General features: G+C 41.2%; 1 protein-coding gene across 2 annotated transcripts in view; it reads left to right on the top strand.

Annotated features, from left to right (window-relative positions):
* Window positions 1-651: 651 nt before the first annotated feature.
* PPP4R3A (protein phosphatase 4 regulatory subunit 3A) overlaps window positions 652-26,899 on the top strand; it is a 38,795-nt gene continuing 12,547 nt past the window's right edge. The window contains exons 1-8 of one of the 2 annotated variants that reach the window (XM_080670822.1): window positions 652-1,700; window positions 8,258-8,313; window positions 13,663-13,761; window positions 18,178-18,795; window positions 23,058-23,135; window positions 23,217-23,333; window positions 24,922-25,038; window positions 26,765-26,896. In XM_080670822.1, the coding sequence (XP_080526948.1) occupies window positions 1,559-1,700; window positions 8,258-8,313; window positions 13,663-13,761; window positions 18,178-18,795; window positions 23,058-23,135; window positions 23,217-23,333; window positions 24,922-25,038; window positions 26,765-26,896 (1,359 nt within the window). In that variant the 5' untranslated portion in view covers window positions 652-1,558. Of the gene's footprint in view, window positions 1,701-8,257; window positions 8,314-13,662; window positions 13,762-18,177; window positions 18,796-23,057; window positions 23,136-23,216; window positions 23,334-24,921; window positions 25,078-26,764; window positions 26,897-26,899 lie in introns of both variants that reach the window. The other variant, XM_080670821.1, reaches the window with a different exon arrangement.

Consider the following 26,899-nt stretch of genomic DNA (forward strand, 5'->3'; position numbering starts at 1 on the left):
GATATTTTTCCCATTGATTTTTAGAGAAGGGCGAGGGAGGGACTAGAGGAGGCAGACACATCCATTGATTGCCTCCCGCAGGCGCAGGGATCAAGCCTGCAAGCCAGGTATGTACCCTTGACCCAAATCGAACACGCGACACTTCCATCCGTGGGCCGATGCTCTAACCACTGAACACGCCGGCCAGGGCAAGACTAGTCACTTTCTGAACTTGGTCCCAGGCCTAGAAAATGTCCACACTCGCAACACCAGTGAGTGCCCCACACAGCTCCCAAAGCCATGGCTGTCCTCTCTGCCAAAACATGTGGCCTTTCCCAGAAGGTTTTCAATTTACTTCCAAAGGAGAACCGCCTCGAGTTCGAGAGGCTCCGGTGTCCCCAAAACTCCGCGCTCCAGGTTCCCAGCCCAGCCCCAAAGGCGGCCCGGAAAAGAGTCGCAGAAGCGGGCGCGCCGCGGCACAGCCCCAGGCCGAGGCAGCTCGGGCTGGACCGCGAGCCGCACGGGAAGGCGGCGGGCAAACTCAGAGTCCCAGACAACCGAGTTCACCAAGGGCCGAGAAAACTAACGCAACCGCCCGACAGGAGGCGGGTCCACGACCCTGCTGAATCCCCGAGCCGGGTTGATGACGAACACAGGGCGCGACGCACGCACACGGCGCGACGCACGCACACGCCGCCCCGCGCTCGCACGACGGTGCGTGCAGGGAGCGCGAGGGAGCCCGGCCGTCACCGGCGCGACCAGCGTTTCCCCTCCTCCGTACCCTGTTCTCCCGCCACCTCCGCGACTCGGCGCCCGCCGCCTGCCTCCGTCCGAGGCCTTCGAGGTAGCGAGGCTCCCGGCCTCGCTCCTGTCTCTTTAAATGGTGGGGTCAGTGGGCCGCCCCTGCAGCTGCTGCCTGGGTGGCCCCGCGCGCCGCTATTGAGGGGCGAACCAAGATGGCGGCGGCTTTGGCTCCGTGAGGAAGACGGAAGAGGCGGCGGCAGCGGCGGCGGAGATTTCCAATAGCCTGGGGCGTTCAGCTCCTGTGGGCTCTCGGAGTCTCCAGCGCAGTGGAAGTAGCTGCGGCAGGGACAGGTTCCTGTCGGCGTGGGACACTTGAAGCAGGAGAGCGGAGCGGAGCCGCCGGCTGCGGTGGCAGGGCCAAGTGTAAGGAAGGAAAACATGGCGGCGGCGGCTTGAGGAGGAGGCGGCGGCGGCGCGGGAAGCGGCTTCGTGGACATCATGGTGGAAGCGGGAGCAGGGCAGTGACCGGCGCCCCGAGTTTGCACCGCGGCCGGGCGGGAGACTGCGAAGCGCTGCGCGCCCCCTTCGGGACGGCCGGGCTGGCCGGGGCTGGACAATAGCGCCGAGGCCTCGGAGGCGAGGAAAGGCGGGGGCCCACAGCTCTGCCTGGGAGCGGGCCATGCGGGCGGCAGCGCGGCCCCGCGGCGGCCAGTGGCGGCAGTGAAGCCGGGGAGCCCTCCGCTTGCGGGCGTCCTTCCGCCTCGGCTCCCGCCTCCCCGGTCCCTCTTCCTGGGCGACTCCGGCGGGGCTTCTGCCCCGGCCCCTGGGCGGCACGATGACCGACACCAGGCGGCGGGTGAAGGTTTACACGCTCAACGAGGACCGGCAGTGGGACGACCGGGGCACCGGGCATGTGTCGTCCGGCTACGTGGAGCGGCTGAAGGGCATGTCCCTGCTTGTCAGGGCCGAGAGCGACGGTAAGTGACCCCCTACGCGGCGGGACCCACGGCCCTGGGCCACCTCCCAAGTCCTTTCGGGCTAGGGGCCCTCTTACTACGAGGACGGAGGAGGCGCCTGCCGCCTCGGGAGAGGGCGGGCCGCCGGTCCCCGGGCCTCCCGGAGCTGCTCGGAGAGCGCTGGAAATGTGTTCTTTCTCCCCGTGCCTGGTGGCACTTGCGGGTACGAGCGGAGCCCGGCAGGTTCGGGCTGTGCCGCGCCGCCTGGGAGTGTGGGGAGGTCGGAGACGGGATCGGGAGTCCGGACTGTGTTGTTCTTTTGCGCTACAGTGACCTTGAGAAAGGCACTATTAATCCCATCTGCCTCCTTAGTTCACCCATCTGTAAAGCAGGCATGCAGCTGTTTTCGGAGCTAAGAAAGTTCTTCGCCGTTTCCCTCTTTGGAGACCATTTCGCTGTTTTTTTTCTTTTTTTAACATTTCTGCTACATCTTTCTGATCCTGTTGCAGGTTGGCTACACTGTTTCATGGTTCTGGCACCTCTACACACGGTAGAGAAAAAATGCTTCTTTGCTGTGAGAAAATAGAGTTGGATTCCCCAGTGTTAGTTTTCTTTTTCATTAGTAATGCAAAATTTTGTGTGTAGTTTCTAAAGGTCTTGCAAGTTTGGAATCGTTCGATGCCAGCTTTTTTTTATTGCTTAAAGATATATTCGTTATTTGGTTCAGTTAACAGGTGGGGGAAAGTTGGCAGATAATCTTAGAAACAGTTCGAATCTGCCCTGGTGCCTATGCTTCAAATATTTGGAAATAGCCCTCAAGGTTCAAAGACCAAGCTGTTAAAAAAATAAACGTTTCACATTTTTAAAGACTCTCTTTTGTGATTGCCAATTCCCTCTGTGGCATACGGTGAATTTCACTTAAAGAAAATGTTCCATGTCAGGTAAAACTATTTTCAAATTGCTTTTTAAAATTTTTTCCTTTTATATTGAATTTATTGGAGTGACACTATTAACAAAATTATACAGGTTTCAGTTGCAAGAATTTTAATTGGACTCTCTACCCAGAATTCCACTTACATAAAAAACAAAAACCCTTGTGTAATTGAAGATTCTAGGAACATTGATTTTCAATTTGAATGGAAAAATAGTAATTTGGAGTATATTGCCAACAGGTTAGCTTAAAATGGCTACCCAAAATAACTGAAAAGTGGAGAGAAATTATTTCCTTTGGGTGACATTTAAAGGGTTTTGAATGCATCGGGTATATTTTTTCTGAGGCCTATTAAAATATGTTTGAATGTCAAGTATTAGCGTATGACTGTTAACCTCTACATTTGGGGATGCTTGGAACACTTTTTACATAGGAAATTGGAAGGCATGGGCTTTGTTTGTAGGTTCAGTTAACTTTTGAGATGAAAGCATGAGTAGATTTGCCATTAAGTCTCTGAAATCTTATAATGTGAGACAAAATCCTATTTCACATCATGTATTTAGTTGGACTCAGTCTTTTCTTTAAAGTGTTTTAAAGCATTAAATCTCAGTGTCATAAATGACTTCAGTGTGTGGGGAATCATACCCTTTTAAGGTAAATAATACGGGAATCTACCCCCCCTCATTTTTATTTTTATTTCCCCCCTCATTTATTTTATTTTTATTTCTTTTAGAAATAGCCCCAAACCTCCTCCCTCCCTTTGGAAGGTTTGGGACCCTGCAATAAGGCTGCTTGAATGGCTAAAACAAAATGGGTTTAACTTTTCTCTAATAGGGAAAGAGATGAAATAAGTTAACTGATGTACTCTTGTTAAATTTACATTGTAAAGAAAACTAAATCCAAAGAGTGGGTTTAGAAAATTCTAAATATTTGTGACATGTTGTAAATAATGTTTAATTTGATGAGTAATGGTGAGTTTTTTTCTAACAGAAAATTGCAAATAGGAATAATCAAATTTTTTTGAGTGCCTACTATGTGCCAAAGACTCTATTGGTATCCTCTGGTATAGGACCTATTATTAGCCATATTTTACAAACAGGAAAACTGAGGTTCAGAGAGGCTTCTTAACAGCTTAGCAAGGTCAGTGTTCAAACTGAGTTTGATTGAGATGTCTAGTCTGGTTTGAAACTAGTATCAATTATTTTATTATCACTAATTGTTCACAGTCTTAAATTCCCATATTGTCTACTTGCATTTGCTGCTTTATACTTAGATTCAGACTTACCTCAAAGGAAATGAAAAAAGTTTAGCCTAAAGATTTTAAAATTATAGTTTATCTCCAAGCCACACATGGGAGTTTTTGTATTGACTGCTAGTTGGCTTATCGGTTATTGTGTGCTTTCTTCATTCTCCATTTAAGATAATTGAGAAGTTTCTTTTTATTGTGATGAACAAAATAGAAAGTATTTATGATTTTCTATACAATGAGTCATTTACCTCGTTAGAGTAGATTATACACTCATCTGAAAATCGGGAATGCAATTTCTGAATGGAAGTACTCTGGCCTCTCCCAATTACAGGGCACGTCTGGGTAAGTATGCTCTTTCCCCATGAAGCTGAGTGGCTTGGCTAATCTGTAGCCCATTTTGCCTTGGAAAGGATAGATGTCCCAATAAGCCACTGAGCCCATTTTCTCAATTGCATCCTTATTCAATAGGTTCCTATTGGCAAGAGATGTTGTAGGAACATGTATTTTTCTTTAATAAGATAGTTTACCTCATTTCTCAGGTTTTGTTGTAGCTGTGTACCTGCGATGTTCCATCATCCAATATTTTCCCAATGGTATTCAGAGAGAGTAGAAGGAGGGGGAAGGAAGAGAGAGAGATACCTAAGTGACAGAGACACATCAATTGGTTGCCTCCCACATGTGGCTAGAGGTGGGAGGGAGGGATCTGACTTGCAACTGAATCGGACCTGAGACCCTCCCAGTGCACAGGCTGATGCTCTAACCACTGAGCATGCCAGCCAGGGTGGCATCAGCATTTTTCATTGCTGTTCGTATAAATCTTGCATTCAGGAAGCATTTCAGATTTAGCTACCAAGAAGAGCTTAGTATCAGTACAAAGAGAAATAGTTCGTTTGAAAAGTTGATTTAAATGTTTTTTTCTTGTGTAGACCTATGTTGTAGAACCGTGGTCGGCAAACTGCAGCTCGTGAGCCACATGCGGCTCTTTGGCCCCTTGCGTGTGGCTCTTCCACAAAATACCACGGCCTGGGCAAATCTATCTTGAAGAAGTGGCATTAGAAGTTTAAGTTTAAAAAATTTGTCTCAAAAGAAATTTCAATCATTTGTACTGTTGATATTTGGCTCTGTTGACTAATGAGTTCGCCAACCACTGTTGTAGAAAATTAATAGGGGGTAGTAACCAAACCCTTATTTATCATCTGTTGCAGGTGATAACAAAGTTAAGGGGCATTAACTACATTGGATATAGTTGATGGGGCTAGAGTGAAGACTTGACATAGGTGTGGCCCCATTTAATGTAATGCTACCGATTTTTTTCCCTAAACCTTCATTTCAGTTTTTATACATCATTTGTAATTTGGTAGACCCCCAAAATCAGGAGAGAGGGACTTGGAACACAGACCTGCTATAGGTATAAAGCATTCACTAGTCTCCTATCCAGATGAGATTTGGACTTCCATTAACTCGTTTTTGATGGTGTTTTTTCCTACCTGAGCCCCTGCCCTTAGCTTTGAGCATTGATAAGAACTATATACTGGAGAAGCCTAGAGGTTTAACTGCTTACTCAGGAGTGACAGAGCTGGAGCTGTTCATCCTGAAATCCTTAAGTGTTTATCCAAATCAAAAGTAAGGACGAGACCTAAATTTCTTAACCCAAACCAGATAATCCCATACTGCCTGAATCTGATTGGTTATTGGTTGATCCTAAAAATAGAACCACAGAAGTTACAGAGACTCTATAATATCTCAGATCTCCAATAAAAGGAGATAACTTCTAAATAAATGAATTTTCTAGCTCAATAAAACTGTATACCAGAGATTAAAACTCAACAATTTTCGTGTAATGTTTGTTAAATATATGCTTGAATGTTTTTCTTAAGCAGTGTAATGAGCCTGTTGGTTAACCTTTCATTTGTAATGTGTTTCTGGATCATCATTTTCAATACTAATTTTTCTATATTCACCAGTACAGTGATGCCAATGACATGATATTCTGTTCATGCCCTAAAAAAACAAGTGATAATTATGTGCTAGATACTAGGATAGGCATTTTAATATAAATGTTCAGTTATTACAGCATCCCTATGAGGTATTATTTTTTCCAACCATAAGTCTTGGTGTTTTGAATTTTTTAAAAATCCTCATCCAGGGATATGTTTTTATTGATTTGAGAGAGAGAGGAAAGGAGAGAGAAACTTTGATCAGTTGCCTCCCATATGAACCTGAAGCCTTTTGGTGTATAGGACGATGCTCCAGCCAACTGAGCCACACGGCCAGGGTGAATTGGTTCTTTGATTGGATAATTGTGGTCTTTTCCTGCACCAAGCAAGAAATCTAGATTTGTTATAATGTAAAATCTTTTCATTTTAAAATTTTTACACGACTTTATGTTTGTTAGACTAGGAATCAAACAAGCTGTCTGCGGGCTGTATCCAGGCTAATTTAAAATTTTTGGAATGATAATTTGGTCTGCACTACCAACTACCTTCACCCCACTCCTGGGAAGTGTTTGTTTTGATGAGGCTTATTGGGGCTTGGCAGCAGGATACAAAAAGAAAAGAAAAAAGCTCTCACATTTCATTTTATAGAAGGAACCAAGGTATCCTGAAGCAGGGAGGAAACGTTTTTAACTATTTATACTCAAGTTGTACTATTTTATTGTCAGTTTTTCTTGCTGTCAATGTATGACTGCTTTGACCCATAGTTGTCTTGGTGTTCTGAGTGGCATTTCCCCTCTACTACCATTGTTCCCCACTTCCTGAGTGTTGTATAGACCTCCTTTTTGTCAGTATATTTGATGCATCTGTTTGTGTCAGGATACACAGATCTATCTCATCTAAAAGTAGAATAATCCACTATATGTTAATTCACACAGTACATTGTTTGTGGCACTTCTCAAAATTTTTCCTCAGGGTACCTTTATACACTTAAAATTGAGGACCCCCAAAAGCTTTCGTTTATGTATATTGTATCTATTGATATTTGCCATATTAGAAATTAAAACAAGACTTTCAAGGGCTTTTCTAAAAAGAAATTTAATGAATCTCTTTAATGCCTGGCTTAATTTTTTTTAAGAGGAGGATTCTCCTCTGCATTTAGCCTGTTACAATATCACAGTATGGTCACTAAGAAAATGAGGATAGAAAATTCAAATCACCTTTTAGTAATATGAATATAATTTTGATTTTCCAGACCCCTTAAGATCCCCACACTTTGAGAACATCTGGTATAGAGATTGTTTCTAGTTTTTTATCATTAGAAACACTGCCAGTGATGTCTTTTCTTTTTCTTTTTAATGTTTTTATTGATTTCAGAGAGGAAGGGAGAGGGAAAGAGAGAGAAATATCAGTGATGAGAGAGGATCAAGGATCCGCCGCCTCCTACACATTCCCCACTGGAGATCAAACCCACAACCAGGCACGTGCCCTACCGGGAATTAAACCATGACCTCCTGGTTCATGGGTCGATGCTCAACCGCTGACCCACACCGGTCAGAGCAAAAGTTTTTAATTTTGATCATTGTTTCTTTCAGTTAGGTTGAGCTTTTGTGCAATTTCACTTTTAAAGAAGCATTGCTTATTTAGTTGCCTTAGTTCTATGACACTAGACCTCTTGCATCTTCTGAAATATTAAAATCTAGTTGTTTTGTTCACTCTATTATGTCGTTTTCTAGAGATGAATTTTTTTTTAGAACGTGATACATTTCAAAATAGGTTTTTTGGGGATGTGTTTTCTCATAGAAACAATGTTTTAAGTATAATTATATGCCATGATTCATCTTTAAAAAGCAAGTTTGATCTATAATGTACCTAACATACTCTGATTTCTTTGGGAAATAATAGAATACAATTTTTGTTCTGGTAGTTAAAACAGTACAAGAATATTTACAAAGTTAGTTGAAGACTTTTGATAAGCGCCCTTTTCTCAACTGTCTAGTCACTATTTGGGATGGGTAAAGCAGCTGTTAAGTGTTATATGAGAAGAAATGAAAGCTTTGGGTGAGAGACAGGTGCAGAGAAACCTGCTTCTTCTCAAGCATTTTGGGCCAGAACCTGTCTTTAGATTAGTGCATTGGGGGTTAAACAAACTGGTTGATGAGGGAAAAGAAGTTTAGATTTAAAATTTGCTTTTTGTCACAAAGCAGTAGTTATTTTCTAAATATCATGAGTCTTATGATACTGCTGGTGGGGGCGGGAATCAGAAGTGTGCAAATTAGCTTAAATTGAGAAATAAATTATTTGAAGATGGAGAAGTGTGGTAATTCCTGTAATAAGACATTTCCTTAGCTGAAATTGTATGTGTATCAAATGTTCAGAAAAGAAAATATGTGTGTATGTAAGGAATATATAGTTTTGCTGCTTTGCAGTTACATAATGGAATATCTTTTCTTTTGTTCCCTAGGCTCTCTACTTTTAGAATCCAAAATAAATCCTAACACTGCATACCAGAAACAACAGGTAAAAATTTGAAGATGTGTTTTATTTTGCATATTATCCTCTCAGTTGGTGATTGAATGAAAATTTACCCTCTGATTTCTTACAATGAAAAATTAAGAACAGATTACAACATACTTTGCCAGTCTAATTCTAAAATACAATTTCTATCAATTTTTAGCATATGAAGCAATCATTATAAATTTAAAAAAAACACTTGATTTGTATTAAGCCAAGTTTATGTTCCAGATAGTCTAGCAGCTGAGCCTTGATTCTCAAAAGTTAAAACAACTCAGTTTTATTGTTTCTGCCTAAAGTGTTTAAAAAAAAAAAAGTGGCAACTGATGTAATCATCAGCCATTAACCCAAGTCCTTCGCTGTTGTAGATACTAGTGCAGAAGAAATATTTGTATCCCTCTACAGCAACTCAGTGTTGATAAGAATTTGATTTCATTTTTAAATATTTATTGATTTGAGAAAGAGAGAGAAAAAGAAACATTGATTTGCTGTTCCATTTAGTTAAGCATTCATTGGTTGATCTTGTATGTGCCCTGGCCAGGGTTCAAACCTCTAACCTTGGCATATTGAGATGATGCTCTAACTAACTGGGCTACTGAGATTCTGGCCAGGGCAAGAATCTGATTTCTTACATAGCCTGAAGAGGACCTTATACTGATGCTACAGTTTTTAAGGCAGCTTTCAATTTGAGTATATTCTTTCTTGTATCTTCCTGATATGTAAGAGATACCTGGAAGTAAATCTTTTCCTCACTTAGTACTACTAGCACTATCGTCAAATGGTATCCTCCTCCTATATGATAAAGAAGTAATATGCAAATAAACCCTCAAGCCCTCACAAGATGGCTGCCTACAACCAGGCCGGCAGAGGGGGTTAGTGAGGGACGACCAAACAACTGAACAAGCTGGCTGCGTGGGGTGACCAGGCCGGCAGGGGGGTTAGTGAGGGACGACCAAACAACTGAACAGTAGGCTGCATGGGGTGACCAGGCTGGCGGGGGCGGGGGCCGTGAGGGGCGACCAGGCCGGCGGGGGGCAGGGTGCAGTTAGGAGCGACCAGGCTGGCGGGGGGGGGGGGCAGTTGGGGGCGACAGGCTGGCAGGGGGGGCAGTTAGGGGCAATCAGGCCAGCGTGCAAAGGCAGTGAGAGGTGATCTGGCTGGCTGGGGGTGGGGGGGCAGTTAGGAGTGACCAGGATTAGGAGCCAGCAGTCCAGGATTGTGAGAGGGATATCCGACTGCCGGTTTAGGCCCATCCCCCAAGGGGTCCTGGTTTGGAGAGGGTGTAGGCTGGGCTGGGGGGACACCTCCCCCCACCCCGTGCACGAATTTTGTGCACCAGGCCTCTAGTTTATTTAGAACTTGCACACACATTGTTCTACAAAGCCAGTGAAATCAATCAGTTTCCTCATTGCCCTGAAGGTACAGAGATAAAATAATTTAAAATGAAGAATATTACCAACACGTTCATAATATGTTACCATATAAATATATGCATGTATCATTTTATAAACTATAAATGTGCTTTGCTTCATCGCCAACACTAAAATACTGTTAGAAGAAAATCAGTATTGTCTTTATTTTGCACATTAAGTGATGCCTAAAGATTGTGACTTGCTTGAAGACAAACAGAGAATACATAGGAAAGCTGATGTTAACTCCTAAGTTTATTGAATAATGACTTATTTGTCCCAAAACACTGGTACAATATGAAACATTTTTCTAGTAGTTTAATGGTCTTTGTTGTATTTGGTATTCTTAAGTAAACTTTAGGTTTGGTTGGAATCATTGGAAACTAGACTATTTGGGTTTGATGTTTTATACTTAAATACATAAATTCATGTTTTGAGGTTTTAGTCAGCTGAAATGTAAAAGCATATCCTAAGAAAAAGGAAAGATCGAGTCTGTTTTGAGAATGAATGATCAAATTCATGTCTTAGCCTATTGATGATTAACAGGCAAGGTGATTTGATAAAAATTAGGCTCTTCAAGGAAAACAGAAGGGCAAGTAGTAAAAATTTCCTAATTTCCAAATTGCCACATGGATAATTAAGAGTGGATGTCTGGCTGTGCTCTGATTGAAACCTCCCAATGATTCTGCATATACATTGTAGCAGAGCAGTTGCTTACAGTTATATTAAATCTATCTTATATACTAACTAGAGGGCCCGGTGCATGCATTCGTGCACAGGTGGGATCAGGCTGGCCCACTCCAATGGAGCCCATTGGGCTGGGCCGGCAGTGGGGAGAGGCCATGGGCGGTTGCCTGGGCCAGTCCCACCCCTGACCAGGGTGTTAGGGGTTGATTGGGGGCTGCGGCGGGTGGGGGGGGGGGCTGATCGGCCGGGATCAGGCCGATTGGCTGCCGCAGAGCGTGTCATAGCCACTGGTCTTTCCGCCATTCCAGTTGCTGGGCGTGTGTGTGTGTGTGTGTGTGTGTGTGTGTGTGTGTGAGAGAGAGAGAGAGAGAGAGAGAGAGAGAGAGAGAGACTGGTTTTAGATATGTTCCAGTGGGTGTTATCACCACTTTTCATAACAGTATGCATCAGTACTCATTTTAAAGTTGAAGAAAATAAGGCTCAGGAAGATAATTTCAGGCGTATTGATCTTACAGTGTTCATGTAAATTATTTTGAACCTGAACAGCTACTCATCAGTGTGGAACAGATTGCCTGCCTGGGATCTATGATCTCTAGAAGTTCTTGAAGATAGTAAAGAGGGGAATTTGAGCTCTTTTTAAAAATTCTGAATAAGATTATAGATTTCCACTACAGTCAAACCTCAGTTTTCAAACATCTCCCACCTTGAGCAATTCGGTTTTCAGCCAAATAGTTCACAGAAAAACATCTTGGTGGTTGAACAAAATTTCAGTTCTCTATTCAACAACACAATCAGTCACGTGTCTTTCAGGAGTTAAAGAAGAGAATGCGGGAGTATGAGTTTATTGCTAAACCTTGCGTTGTTAACATCGCAAATTGTGCCATGAATATTTTTGTGGGTTTTTTTTTTTTTTTTTTGCTTTGGTTGCTGATTATTAAATACACTAGAGGCCCGGTGCACGAAATTCGTGCACGGGGGCCCCTCAGCCCATCCTGCACCCTCTATAATCCAGGAGCTCTCAGGGGATGTCCTACTGATGGCTTAGGCCCACTCCCGTGGTTCTCTGCTCTCTGCAGGGCCTGGGGGATTCGCTGCAGCCATGGAGATGAAGCCCCCATGCCCTGCTGTCCGCTCTCTGCCTGCTGCCGCCATGTGCCATGCGAAGGAAGCCCCAATACCCTGCAGTGTGCTCTGTCTGCCAGGCCTGGGGGCTTCACCAACACCGACACACTAAGGAAGCCCCCGTGCCCTGTTGTCCAGGCTCTGTCTGCAGGGCCTGGGGGTGTTCCCAATGCCACCTTGCTAAGGAAGCCCCCAAGCCCTGCTGTCTGGGCTCTGTCTGCCGTGTCTGGGGACTTCCCCACCATCACCACGCTAAGGAAGCCCCCAAGCCCTGCTGTCCGGGCTCTGTCTGCCGTGTCTGGGGACTTCCCCACCATCACCCTGTGAACGAAGCCCCCAAGCCCTGCTGTCTGGGCTCTGTCTGCCATGTCTGGGGACTTCCCCACCACTGCTGCACTAAGGAAGCCCCCAAGCCCTGCTGTCTGGGCTCTGTCTGCTGTGTCTGGGGGTGGATCCAGCCTGGCTACTTGGTCCCCGCGAACCCCCGCGGGGCTGACAGGCCCAGACGCTGCAGCAACGGTGGAGCAGGGAGGCTGGATCTGCCCCCTCCGGCGGCGGATCCAGCCTCGCTGCTCTGGCGGACAGGCCTGAACACTCCAGCAGCGGGGCTGACGGGACTGGGTGCCACCATCTTGTGGTTATGGGGGCCGCCATTTTTGTTGCAGAGTGATGGTTAATTTGCATATTACTCTTTTATTAGATAGTTCACAGTAAGTCACCATGGGTCTGAAGAATCTTAGGTTAGTGATAGGAGCAAAGTGAAAAGGAAAGTTGTAAGAACAACGATAGAGCTTAAGATATGTACTACATATAAGAAAGGTTAAGATGGAATCATTTGGGGATCTGGAGCAGATTAATTCAATTTAACAATATTTCTAATGGAAAAAAATGATTCAGTTTTCAAACAAATCACTTCTTAAACTGCCTTCCAGACCAATTAAGTTCAAAAACTGAGGGTCCACTGTATTAGTAACACTGCACAGCCTGATCAAGTGTACACTTCTGGCTAATATCACTAGTTCAGTGAGAGAGTATATTGGTTTTATAATGGACAGTTATATACTTCACTGAACAGAGTTAATATGCAAGTTTAGCAGACAAATTTTTAAACATGGGATCCATTTATGTACAGTAAGAAGTGTCTTTGATAATGAAAAGTATTAGAAACTGGCACAGTGTTAATAGAAATCCTTTAAGGTACCTTACCGATAATCTAACATGTTTCCTCCTCAATACAGGAACTTTTAGTACCCTAATAGATGCTTAGCCAGCCTCTGATAGGCTCTTTTCAGTTTCTTATCAGTTGGATTTAAATGTAACTCTCCCTAGTGTCCTTCAGCATTTCATAGACTTCTCTCAATTAGAGGACCCTTTTTTTGAAATGGTTGATTGCTGTAAACACTGTGCATGTTTATTTAGTCAGTAAGTTTGAAAAGATACCTAGACCCTATAAATATTTTTATTATACCATGTGTATTGTAGAACACACATTATTTTGTATTACAGGGAATATAAAATGGTCTCTGTGTTTTAAGTGTAGTGTTTGCTGAGATTATATCTTAATAAAAACTATTTATTAAACTTACTGTTGTTAAAAAAAAAGTGATTAAGTGTAAAGTCGTGGTAGGAGCTTGCTTCTTGAACCACAGCACTGGTACTTGTTTAAAATAATCTGTCTAGATAAATACTCACATACTACACATTTAGCCAATACTTCATGGGCCCCAGGTAAAGAGCACTTGATGTTGACAACAGGAGGAGGAGCTAGGTTTATCAATCCCATCCTCATAATATGCCCTAGTTATTAAATACTCAGACTTTTCTTTGAGCCTAAATTGTAACAATGTGCAAGCATAGGATACAATGTTCACTTCGTATGTTTTAATACATTTATTGTATGCTCATTTTGTCATGCTTTACATATATTGATTAAATTTCTAAAGGAAAACAGTTTTCATTTTATAGATTAGATAAAGTGAAGTGTAAAAAGGCATGTTTAATTACTGATAACCTGTGTTGCCAAAAGTAAAAATGAGTACTATTCTCAATTCTTTGTTGTTTTCTTAATTTGCTTTATACTTTGAAGTAGCTTATGGTAATGTATGTTATAATTCAGACTTCTTTTTTTTCTTTCAAGGATACTTTGATTGTGTGGTCGGAAGCTGAAAATTATGATTTGGCCCTTAGCTTTCAAGAAAAAGCTGGATGTGATGAAATTTGGGAGAAAATATGTCAGGTAATTTTAAAAACTAGAAAACCAACATACTCTTAGGTATTTTGTGGGGTTTTTTTGCTATGCTTTCAGCTAATGCCCAAGATTTTAAATCTATACACAAGCATTTCATATAGATCTCTTATATGTACTGCTTTCTGTAAAAAGCTTGAATTATAGAAAAGTTCAGTTTCTTGACACTAGACATCCAGCCCAGACCTTTGCTATATGCCAGAGTTTTCTTTTTATTTATTTTTTTATATTTTATTTTATTTTTTTACTGATTTGAGAGAGAGAAATTGATTTGTTGTTCCACTTATTTATGCATTCATTGGTTGATTCTGTTATGTGCCCTGACCAGGGATCGAACCCAAACTCTTGGTGTATTAGGATGAAGCTCTAGTCAACTGAGTTACCCAACCAGGGCTGGATGCCAGTTTTCTATTCAGCTGCCTTTGAGAGCTCACTTATTAGTGCTCATTTGCATCTCAGGTTTAATAATCCAAAACTAAACATAATCTCACTTACATCTGTTCATTCTCTTATATCCCTCATCTCATATGAGTAAATACCATCCAGTTGCTGAAACCAGAAACTTGAGGGTTGTATTTATCCTTCCTTCACCCCTTATATTTATTCAGTTGCTGAATTCTAAATCTTAAATCCTTTCACTTATTTTCATTTTCACTATCAGAGTTTACTAAGCCACCATCATTTTGCTGATTTATTTGCTTTCATCTTGACTGGTCTTTTCAAATCTATAACATAGCAAGAGTGGTCTTTTTAAAAATGCATATCACTCTTTGTTCAGTAACCTTTGTGGCTCTTCACTATTTCTTCAACTTCATCTTGTGTGTTCTAGTTGATTCTGAACTTCCTAGTGACTTTAGTACCTCAGTCTATAATCTCCATAATCCTTTGTGAATGCATTTTATGTGCTCCAATGGTTTAAGTTATTGGCTCTTGTTATGGACTCATTTAGATCATTGCATCTTAAGGATAGTTTCTCTATTTCTAAAATTTATTTTAGATGGAGAATAATCTTTAGCAGATTCTTTAATTCAGTGGTTGTCGAGGTTTAGTCCTCAGACCGGCAGGATGAGCATGGCTTCTTTTAAAAATGTTTTTATTGATTTTTAGATAGGATGGAAGAGGGAGAGAGATAGAAACATCAATGGTGAAGAATCATTGATCAAAGAATCATTGATCGGCTGTCTCCTGCATACTGGGGATCGAGCTCACAACTTCCCCTACAGGGGATCGAGTTCGCAACCTGGGCATGTGTCCTGACGGGAAATCGAACCAGTGACCACCTGGTGCATGGGATGATGCTCAATCCACTGAGCCACACTGGCCTGGTAGAGCATGGCTTTTATAAGAACTTTAGGTCAGATTTTCTCTGTAAAGGGCGAAAACGACATATTTTAAACTTTCTGGGCCACACAGTTTAACAGCTATTCAACTATGCTGTTTTAGTGCAAAAATAGCCATAGATAACAAATAGATGGGAGTGGTTCTCTTCATGTAAAATTTATTTACAGAAACAGGTGGTAGGCCAAGTTTGGCTATAGTTCGTCAACCCTTGCTTTGGGCAATTCTTTTGCACCCTGAAATTTGAGAGCCACTGCCTTACTAGAAGCTACAGGATCCTTGAGACACAGTTTTTCCTTAATTTATAGAATTTATTTCTGCTATATATTCTACTCAGCTATGTTTTTCAGAAATTAACCTGCCTGTCAAGCTGTCCCTTCTAAGAGACTAGCATCTAAATGTCTCCTTTGTTTTCTGTTCCTATGTTATTTTTATAGTATATTTGACCATGGAGTTCTCTCAAAAAGAGGTGAAATAAATGAGCTCAGGTATGCTAAAATTATTAGCACCCATTCAGACAAGTTTTGTTCTCCTTTACCTTTCTGAGTTGAGCAGTCACACTCTGGCCATAATCTTGTATTAGGCCAATATTTAATTCAGACCTGCACTCAATCTGTTATCATGCCTGGTTATCCTTTAATATAATTGTCTAGTTTTTACTGTACTTTTCCTTAGTCTGTATTACCATAAATTTTTAGTCATCTTCATTTGGAGCATAGCTAATATAGTACTTGTATGCTTTCCTAGGAATTACTGGCTATTTAATGTTCTTTTCTGATCTTCTCCAACTTTTACATAGTTAGTGTGTGTTCAGTATTTTCTTCCTCAGTCTTTTATGATCCTGTTATACTTTTCAATCATATTTCTGGATCCTGATGTATACTAGGGAACTCATTACATTGTACTCTCACTGAAATCCTACATGTTTCTCAAGTTCTCACCACTTTTTGATCTAGAAACCATTTTCTAGTGTACTCTTTGATAGCAGTTATGTCTGGGTATGTCTCTTTTCCCTTTTTATATTTTTCATGACCTTCACATTCTCATTATCTTCATATTTGTCCAGACTGACTTCTAAAATTTATACTTTCTCTTAATGAAAGCTCTTTGCTAGCTTATACCTTTTGTTTTCATTCTTCCATTGTTCTGAAAGTAAGACTGAAACATATTTGTCAAATTGTACAATTCCATCTTAATTCCCTGAGCAGATCAGATTCCAAGAGAATCTTAAGTACAGACCTTTTCATTCATTACCTTCTTAACTGTTATATTTGCAAATTAGCTCAAGAAGATAGCATTTTCATTACAATAAAGGCTCTTGTTCCTTTTCTTTTTTTTAATATGTTACCATTTTTTTATAGGCAAAACCATGGCTTGAAAATTAGGAATCTAAAGCTATAATGAGAACTTATGTAATTAACAAATCCAGAGCTAAACTTGAGATCATGCCAGGTACAAGCTATAAATGTGCCTAGCCTCCTGTGAGTGGTGCTGCCCACTGGGTTAAGGTCAAGATGATATCACCTTACAGCATATTTCAAGACATATTCCAGGCCTCCTTCCCTTCCAGTATTCGTCAACAATAGCCTTTTTTTTTTTTTTTTTACATTTTTATTGATTTTTTAAAAAGAGAGGGATGGAGGGAGAGAGACAGACAGACAGTTGATTTGTTTCACTTATTTGTGTATTTATTGGTTGCTTGTATATGTTCTGATCAGGGATCGAACCTGCAACCTTGATTTATCAGGATGACACTCTAACCAACTAAGCTATCTGACCAGGGCACTATCTCTTAACTATGCTTAGTTAGCAATTTAAGTTTCTTGGCCATTTCATCTAAGGCCTAATTTTTCCATGCTTTCACCATTCACTTTGGCCTGTTGGGCTGCTCTAGTGGCAGTTTTGCCAAGAGAGCAAAATGGTTTTGTTTCAATATATGTCTTTGACCTTTTGTAAAAATATTCTTTTACCTTAAAATGTATTCAGCTGTGAAGACTTAAGTTACCTTTTTATAATTAAAAGCCCTACACTGACAAAGTTGGGGTTTTATGACAAAATTTAGGACTTCTTCTGGAGGACCATGAAAGCTACAGGTTTGTGTATGTAGACAGGAAAACTCCTCTGTGATTTGGTTACTTAACTTTTAGTAGATATTCTTGGGGATAGCAGGTTGTGTGGTTCCATTTTTGTATGGGTACACTTGTTTCCCACTCAGTTTTCTTAATCATATTTTTGGGCTACCAACTAATGTGTACAGCAAATCAATGACCCACTTTGGTTCAAAGCCATTTTGTATATGCCCTTTGGCCCTTGATTTCTATAATTGACATCAAGTATTTTCTTCTTTGCTTACAATTATATATATTGGCTGTGGTCTCAGCATTATGATATTAGTTTGAATTTAACTCAAAGTTTAACTTTGAGGAGTTTGGTGACTAGCCTGGAAGCACAGTTCTATGAATGTTCCTGAGACTTACCCTGGTCTGTTGGAAAAGAGGGCGATAGGTATAAGATGTGAGTGTGTGTTTCAGTATCAGGCCTATACATTGAGGGTCTAAAGGTAGGGTCTGCAGGGCACTCTTTGTTCACAGGTAGGTTAGCATATCCTAGAATGTTTCTGTTACTGGTAAAGCTTGCACTTATGAGGAATCTCATTCCATATCTTAAAATAGAAAGTATATATTATTCGTAGAAATGTAACTTAGGAAAGTAGGCAGTTGGGTCAGGCTTGAAGGAGTCTTAAACTTGAAAATTATCGTTACAGTTTTCTTTTTTTTTAAATGTTTTCTAGAGAGAGGAGGGGAGAGGGAGAGAGAGAAACATTGATAAGAGAGAAGCATTGATTGGCTGCCTCCTGCACACACAACCCTCCTCTCCCCCCGAGTCAAGCTCTCATCCCAGGCATGTGTCCTGACTGGGACTCGAACCGGTGACCTCCTGATTCATGGGTCGTTGCTCAACCAGTGGGCCACACTGGTTGGGCTCTTAGAACATCTCTTGTATTTATGTAAGAATATCATTTCAGTCTGCTTGATTATATTTTCAGCTATCATAAATCTGATTTAATAGGTTCAAGGAAAGGACCCTTCAGTGGACATCACTCAGGACCTTGTAGATGAATCTGAAGAGGAGCGTTTTGATGATATGTCATCGCCAGGTTTAGAATTGCCATCTTGTGAATTAAGTCGTCTTGAGGAAATTGCAGAACTTGTGGCATCATCTTTACCTTCCCCCCTGCGTCGTGAAAAACTTGCACTAGCACTGGAAAATGAGGGTTATATTAAAAAGCTCTTGGAGCTTTTTCATGTATGTGAGGATTTGGAAAATATTGAAGGACTGCACCACTTGTATGAAATTATCAAAGGCATCTTCCTCTTGAATCGAACTGCTCTTTTCGAAGTTATGTTCTCTGAGGAATGTATTATGGATGTTATTGGATGCTTAGAATATGATCCTGCTTTATCACAACCACGAAAACACAGGGAGTTTCTAACAAAAACAGCCAAGTTTAAAGAAGTGATTCCCATATCAGATCCTGAGCTGAAACAAAAAATTCATCAGACATACAGAGTCCAGTATATACAAGATATGGTTCTACCTACCCCTTCAGTCTTTGAAGAAAATATGTTATCAACACTTCACTCCTTCATCTTTTTTAATAAGGTAGAAATTGTTGGTATGTTGCAGGTGAGTTTGATCATTTTTTTTCCTACTTTAAAACAATACCCATTGGATCAATACCATTTAAACTTTTGTCTTCAGAAACAATTTCGTGTTTTCTTTAAATAAGTTTTCTTTTTACAGTATGTCCAGTCTCAAAGTCTGGTGTTTTAGGGTGCTTATATCGGAATGGCTTGGGCTGCAATTTTCTGGATTCTGCACAAGATATGATTCAAAATCTCTGAGCTGGCCGGTAGTCTGCATTTGTAACACTCCTGAAACCAAAAAATCTTCTAATATCATATCCCATAGCACGTGAATTAGTCTATTCTAACTGCATAGTGGAAAGGTTTGTGGGTTGCATACTTCCCGTTTTTTGTTTCTTTGATGCCCATGATATTATAAGAATAACAGATAGGTGATATGACTTGAAAGGTATATTATATCTTACCTGAGGTCTACAAACAAAATAATTATTTGAAACCTGAATTTGTTAAATAAAAAAAGGTTGGAAATAAATATCAGTAGAAGCTACTTGGTAGCATATGTTATAAATGAGACAGCAAATTTAATTTTCACGAGTGTATCTTTTTAGACAGTTGCTGTATTTTCAGTGTCTTTGGCCTTTGTCACCCTTTAAAAAAAGTGACTTCAAATAGAAGTCAGTTTTACCAAAACTACTTTCCTGGAACTAGTAATAATTCCAGTTCATGTTGACTAATTTGACATGTTTTCCATTCATTTAAGATGGACACAAATAATATAGGCAATACAGTCCAGTAAGTATACTAGTAATCTTCTATACAATGTATTATAATTGACAATGGAGGCGGAAGAAGGGTTTTGGTACCAATTTCCATGTGTTCTTTGATATGAAATTAGTTTTTGCTAGCTACCTAGTAGAGCCTATGTTCTGGTCCAGTTTTGATTCCTGGTTTCCTTGGATAGTAGTGAGTGCTATGGGTCTTTTTTTTCAGCTCCACGTTGTTCTCATCTTGCTATGCAGTGATTTGTCACTTCTGTATTTTCTTGGTCTTTATACCTATAAAATGCCAGTTTTGTATGAATAATTGCAGGTTGTTAGTGCTTCTTTGAAGAAGGGAGAATTTTACAAATTTTTGACAAAGAGTGATAGAGGTATAATTTAAAGCAGGTTTTTACCCACCTTAAGTACATAATCATGTCTCTTATCATTGACTACTCTACTTAACACTAGTAAACGTTCTTATTCTTTTTACTTCTGTACCCCAAATGCAGCAGTTCAGAGAATCTTTTTTAATTATTTGATTGCCTTTTGGTGGAATACATTATATCAGGGATACATCTTGAAATTGGATGCCATTTTTAGGTGTGGCCTATTTGTACTGTGTAGTAAAAGTAAAGGTGGGAGTAACCAAACTATTCCAATATCATAAAATGTTTCTTGAGCACTTAGAACAGGGAATATGGAGGTTATAATCTAGTGGGATATTATGTGTGTGCATACACCTACATATATATGTAGGTATCTTACCTAATAATAGACAAACATGTAAATTGACCGTACCTCCATTATGCCACCAGCCAAACAGGAGTGACATGCAAATTAACCCAACAAAGATGGAAGTTAATTTGCATACACAGGCGCCGAGTGATGGGGCGGGACACAGGCATTCTGTCCCACCCCCGGTCTCTCAGGGCCTCTGGGCAGCGTGGGAAGGCAGGGCCTGAGCAGAAAGAGGCGGCTCTAGGGCCTGAGCGGAAAGGGGCTGGGCCAGAGTGGCAAGGCGGTGCCGGCAGCAAGGGAAAGGAAAGCCCATTCTAGCATGAATCTTTGTGCATCAGGCTTCTAGTCCTAATATATAAAAACCCTGGGTCGTAACCACCAGTAACGATCGGAGGCTGAACAACCGGAAGTCAGTGATAGCCCCATCCCCAAGTAAGTGGTAAGGGGCAATCAGGCTGGCGGGCAGAGCGGTTAGGGGTGATCAGGTAGACAGACCAGTGGTTAGGGGGGTGATCAGGTAGGCAGATGGCCCCTCACCGGGCTGGCCCCGCCCCCAAGCAAGCAGTTAGGGGCAATCAGGCAGGCAGACAGTGATTAGTGTGATCAGGTAGGCAGACCAGCGGTAAGGGGTTGCGAATGTGATCCCCTATGTCCTGCGTGGTTCAGGGTTCAGGTTCAGGGTTTGGATTTTGGAGGAGGCCGCACACAAATGAAAGAGACTAGACAAGAAAATAATAATTTGGAAATATTGGGATCCAGGTGGGAGCCCAGCTCAAGAGGAAGGACTCCGCTTTGCTCTGGCCTTGCGATCCCTTTTATTCAGGTTTGGGATCCACCCATAGCCCTTAGGCAGGCAATTTCCAGTAACAGCTCAATGATAGCCCATCAGCAAGGATTTACATAAGACTAAAAGGTGGAAGTTGCTTCAGCTCCCTTTGTCTTGACTAAACTGTGAGTGCATGGCTCTGACCCTGGCCAGAGCCTCAAGGTTGACCAGCTTTCCAGACTCCTTGTCCACCTCTTTCTGCTAGTGAAGGCAATGGGCAGCTTCCAACAAGGGGTGATCGGGTAGGTAGGCGAGCGGTTAGGGGCGATCAGATAGGCAGATGGTTAGGGGTGATCAGATAGGCAGACGGCCCCTTGCAGGGCTGGCCCTGCCCCCCAGCAAAGAAAGAGGGAGGCCCAGGCCAGCTAAGCCATTGCACCCCAGCCTGTCACCTGCAGAGGGAGGCCACCGGTGGCAGGGAAGGGGGGGCAGTGCTGCATAGATGGCAAGCAGTGGCAGTGGCAGTGGTGGGGCCAGCTGCCTGCAGCCTGGGGAAGGAAAACCCTGATAGGCCCTGATCTCAGGCCAGGCCTAGGGACCCTACCCGAGGGGTCCCGGATTGTGAGAGGGTGCAGGCCGGGCTGAGGGGACAACCCTCTCAAGTGCAAGAATTTTCATGCACCGGGCCTCTAAAATAAATAAATTATATATATATATATATATATAATGCCTAAGTCTAAATACATATATATAAAAATATATATATATTTATAATGCCTAAGTCTAAATACATATATATAAAAATATATATATATATATAATGCCTAAGTCTAAATACATATATATAAAAAATATATATATATTTTTATATATATTTTTATATATTTTTTAATATATATGTATTTAGACTTAGGCATGTCTGTGTGGCTGAAATAATGTTGAATTTACTTGTAGCCTAAGGTAATATGGAATTAAAACAAAAATCTTTAAAATAGCGATGGAAAAAAATTAAATGGGCAATCAAGAAGGCTCTACTACCTACTGTGAATGGGCTTTGGGTAAATTTCTCAATCTCTCTCAATTATAAAATAAGGAGGCAAGATAATACCTGAGGTTCTTTCCAAGTTCTTAACCTATGAGAATGTATTTTGAATCCTTTACAAAATTTAATGCATATTAAATTGTGTATATGGCTATCTTCAAATAATAGATGTTTCTTTAAAAGCTCTGAATTTAGCCTTTTAAAAAATTGAGTCATTTCTGTGTCTTTAAACATCAAGGAAGTTTTATTTTCATTTTAATCTTTGAGAGGTTGTAGAACCTTAATTTCTAAAGTTAAAATTATGAAACCTTATGAAAACCAGGGTCTATAAATATGGCCCATACCTGCTTTTGTAAATAAAGTTTTATTTGAACACAGCACACTCATTTACATACTGTGTATGGCTGCTTCCTACTATCACAACAGAGTTGAGCAGTTGTGGCAGAGACCATCTGGCCTGTAACAACAGAGTTTAGTAGTTGTGACAGAGACCATGTGGCCTGAAAAGTGTAAAATATTTAAAATGTGGCCCTTAAGCCCTAACCGGTTTGGCTCGGTGGATAGAACGTCGGCCTGCGGACTGAAGGGTCCCAGGTTCGATTCTGGTCAAGGGCACATCCCCAGTCTGGGGTGTGCAGGAGGCAGCTGATTGATGTTTCTAACTCTCTATCCCTCTCCCTTCCTCTCTTTAAAAAAAAAATCAATAAAATATTTTAAAAATGAATGAATGAATGAATGAATGAATGAAAGAAATGTGGCCCTTAAATAGACTTAGGAAATAGAGTGCTGCCAAAATATAAAGAACAATCTTTCTGTATAAATCTCCAATTTATCCTTTAATAGTTTGGTTTTTCTTTCTCTTAAAAAATAGCATCACCAATACTGTCTTTCCTTTTTGCAGTTATTACAACTTATATCTTTTATTATAGCATCTTGAATTTTTTTTTATTATACTCTTACCATTAAGTAGAATAATTTATCCTTTGATTTCACAGGAAGATGAAAAATTTCTGACAGATTTATTTGCACAACTAACAGATGAAGCAACAGATGAGGAAAAAAGACAGGAATTGGTAAGAACTTTGATATTATGAAGAACATGAAACTAAAACAACTGATCTTTTTTATTCACTGATCCTTTTTCCTAATTTCAGGTTAACTTTTTAAAAGAATTTTGTGCGTTTTCCCAAACGCTACAACCTCAAAACAGAGATGCTTTTTTCAAGACTTTGTCAAACATGGGCATATTACCAGCTTTAGAAGTCATCCTTGTAAGTCTGTTTCTCCTTATATTTAATTACTATTATGTGTTTAATCCACAGAGATAATATATATGTAACATGCAAGTATTTGATTATAGCTAATATTTAATATTAGCTGTGTATTACACAGTATCCTATATAATAAAAGCGTAATATGCAAATTGTCCCCTCGGGTGGTGGTTTGACTGCTTGCTATGATGTGCGCTAACCACCAGGGGACGGCATGGAACATGGCGGGCGTTAGCAACTTGGCTCTGGCAGCAGGCATTCAGGTGCTAGGTGCCCATGAGGAGCCCACCCCGCACCCATGTGGCCTCTTCTGGGTGAGCCGAGCCGTAGCCGCCGGGACCACAGGGGCTGGTCGGGCTCCCCATGGGTTTGCGCAGGAGCCGGTCTTCAAGGCCAGATGGCTTCCATGTGGCGCCGATGGGCGGCCCAGAGGCCCACACTGCACCCTTGCCCGTGGTATCCAGCCGTGCTCATCGCATCTCCATGTGGGGACTCGGGCGCTGTGACTCAGGCGGGTAGGGGGGCGCATGGGGGCCCAGGTGCTGCCCAGGGCCCAGAGGTCAGCTGGGACCTCCCTTTCACGCCAGATGCTCGCTCTTTGATTGCCGGTCAGGCCTAGGGACCATGGGCCTCTAGTTAAAAAGCAGTAAAATTCTAGTATTAGAGTTCTTACATAGTACTGAAAGAATCCTCAGGTATTTTCCATCCTATATAATATAACCCTAATATGCAAATTGACAGAATGGCAGAACGACCTTTGTGAGGTGCACTGCCCACCAGGGGGCAGACACTCAATGCAGGAGCTGCCCCCTGGTGGTCAGTGCGCTCCCATGGGGCGCACGCTCAGCCAGAAGCCGGACTCATGGCTGGCAAGTGCAGTGGCAGTGACGGGAGCCTCTCCCACCTCGGCCGCAATGCTAAGGACACCGTAAGGACCCCTCGTTGGACGTTCCCCGAGGGTTCCCAGGCTGAGGGAGCCCCCCCTTCCCTCCCCTCTCCTCACCAGTGCCCAAATGTGTGCATTGGGCCTCTAGTATCTTCTATAATAATAAAAGGATAATATGCTAATTAGACTGGATGTCTTCCGGACGTCATTCAGATGTCCTTCCTGACAAAGCCAGGGCAGTAGGGAAGCCAGCCCGGGTCCTGGGTGCCTGCAAGCAGCCTGAGGGAAGCCAGCCCAGGTCCCGGGTGCCCGTGGGTGGCCTGAGGGAAACCCGCCTGAGTCCTGGGTGCCCACAGGTGGCCCGATGGAAGCCAGCCTGGGTCCTGGGTGCCAGAGGGAAGCCGGTGCCAGCAGCTGGGGGAAGGAAGGCCTACTCTTGCACGAATTTTCGTGCATCGGGCCTCTAGGTTTTAATAATAATGTGTTAACTTTGCAGCCTATTAGATGACATGTTAAAGTAGAAAAGTAAACAGGAATGAAAGTATAACTTTGTTCATGAAAAAGGGTTTTTATATGCAGCATAATTTCCTTTACCTTTTTTTTATTGCAGTGTTTTCTTATAATTTGTTAGGTTTTGAATTTATGTAGCCATAAGTTCCATATTTTTATAATATTGGAGAAATAAGTTCTTTTTATCTGCAGGGCATGGATGATACACAGGTGCGAAGTGCTGCTACTGATATATTCTCATACTTGGTTGAATATAATCCATCCATGGTACGAGAGTTTGTCATGCAGGAGGCACAACAGAATGATGATGTAAGTAAGAAGTTAACAGAGCAAAAAATAACCAACAAGGTAAATATTATTTGCACTAACAGTAACTGTATTTATTTAAGATTTAAATAGTTAATGTTTGGGAAAAGTGTAGCCATAATATCAAATGGCTTATTCTTCCCCTAAATTGGCTACTCTCTCAGTTTTAAAGTGTGTCTTACAGCAGTTATTTAATGCTCAACTTAAATTTCTTTTTAAATTTTTTAGATTATTCTGAAGTTAACTTTCTGTAATGTTTAAGTCATTTAATCAATAAATTGTTATTCTGTATGTGGAATTAATAACTGTCCTAGGAAAACATTGACTTTGCTAGGGATTGAGTCTCAAAATCATCAGGAATGAAGAAATGAAGCACAGTCCCTTGGAAAGTATTTAGGGTGCCTTACCTAACCATAGGGAACAAGCTGTTGTCTTGTTCATACACATAAATATTTTAAGTAAGTGAGAGAATATATCCTGGTAATGGGAAGGGCACTCCCAGAGTAAATGGTGTGTGGCATATGTGACAGCCCTAAATGTGTGTGCTCTGTTCTGTTTTCAGATAAAGCAATGATTCTGATTCCCCCCACCTCCACCCTTCTTCCCCCATAAAATCTTGAAAGTAATTTTTTACTTAATAAACTAAGATGTTCTGCCTTCAACTTCTTAAGGAGTGCGGTTGGAATTGTGTGGATCTTTTATCATAGCTTTACAAAATGAGAAAATAAACTTTTACTTTTAAAAAGATCCTAATTAATGTGTTGTCAAAATGAAGTAGACTGTCTAATAACGTCTATATTTAGGGGTTGTTTTTTAATTGTAATGTCAGGGTAGGTACAGAAAAGTACAAGTTTGAACTGTTGAATATTACCATTTTCTTTTATAAAATAGACCTATCTTGAAAGCCAAAATATCTATATTAAAATAAAGGCTATTTTTATTGGTCCTTTAACCCACTAGTTGAAGATACATTACTGTAGTTTATTCACATGCATTAGGTCTCTTGATTCCTAGTCTTAATCATCATTTCCATATACTGTCTGCATTTTCTTTTTTGTCTATCCTACCATTGCATATATAGGCAAGAGCAGGGATTTTCTCATTGAATCCTTAATTTTTATTTACTCCTTGTGCCAGGAACACCAGTCGTAGTGACATTTGGAATCTATAGAATACATTTATTTTCCTCTAAATATTATAATCTTGTTTCCCCAATTTCAGACATTCAGCTACCACTAACTTTTTTCTTAAAATGGAAACTTTATATCGTTTCCATAAATGGAGTATAGATATAGATATCATTTGCCATGAATAGAAGGAATCCCATAAAAATGCATTGAAAATAGAACAATGTTATAAATTTTAGCTAAATATTCTTACTGTTAAAGCTATAACCTAAGGCCCATTCGCCTTCATCGGGAAAGATATTTTGTTATGAAGAGGTGTAAAGATGATTAGCACCAAATTGAAACTTTGTTTTTGCTTTAATCAGAGGAATTTACAGATACTAGAAAAAGAAAGAAACTTTTAATTTTGGTAGTATTTATGTAATGTGCCTGTGCCACATTTTAGGGAAACACTGCCATATACCTATTAAGTTAGTCAATCATTTCATTTTGATTGAGGTTAACAAGATTGCTAGAGCTAGCTATAATGCTGTAGTATGTCATAGTATTTGCTTTTTCCATTCCCCCATAATAAATGATCCTTATTGTATTTTTCTCACCAGGATATCTTGCTCATCAACCTCATTATAGAACATATGATTTGTGATACAGACCCTGAACTTGGAGGAGCAGTCCAACTTATGGGCCTGCTTCGAACTTTAGTTGACCCAGAGAACATGTTAGCTACTTCCAATGTA

Source organism: Plecotus auritus (genome assembly GCF_963455305.1).
Source record: "Plecotus auritus genome assembly, chromosome: 1".
NCBI lineage: Eukaryota > Metazoa > Chordata > Mammalia > Chiroptera > Vespertilionidae > Plecotus > Plecotus auritus.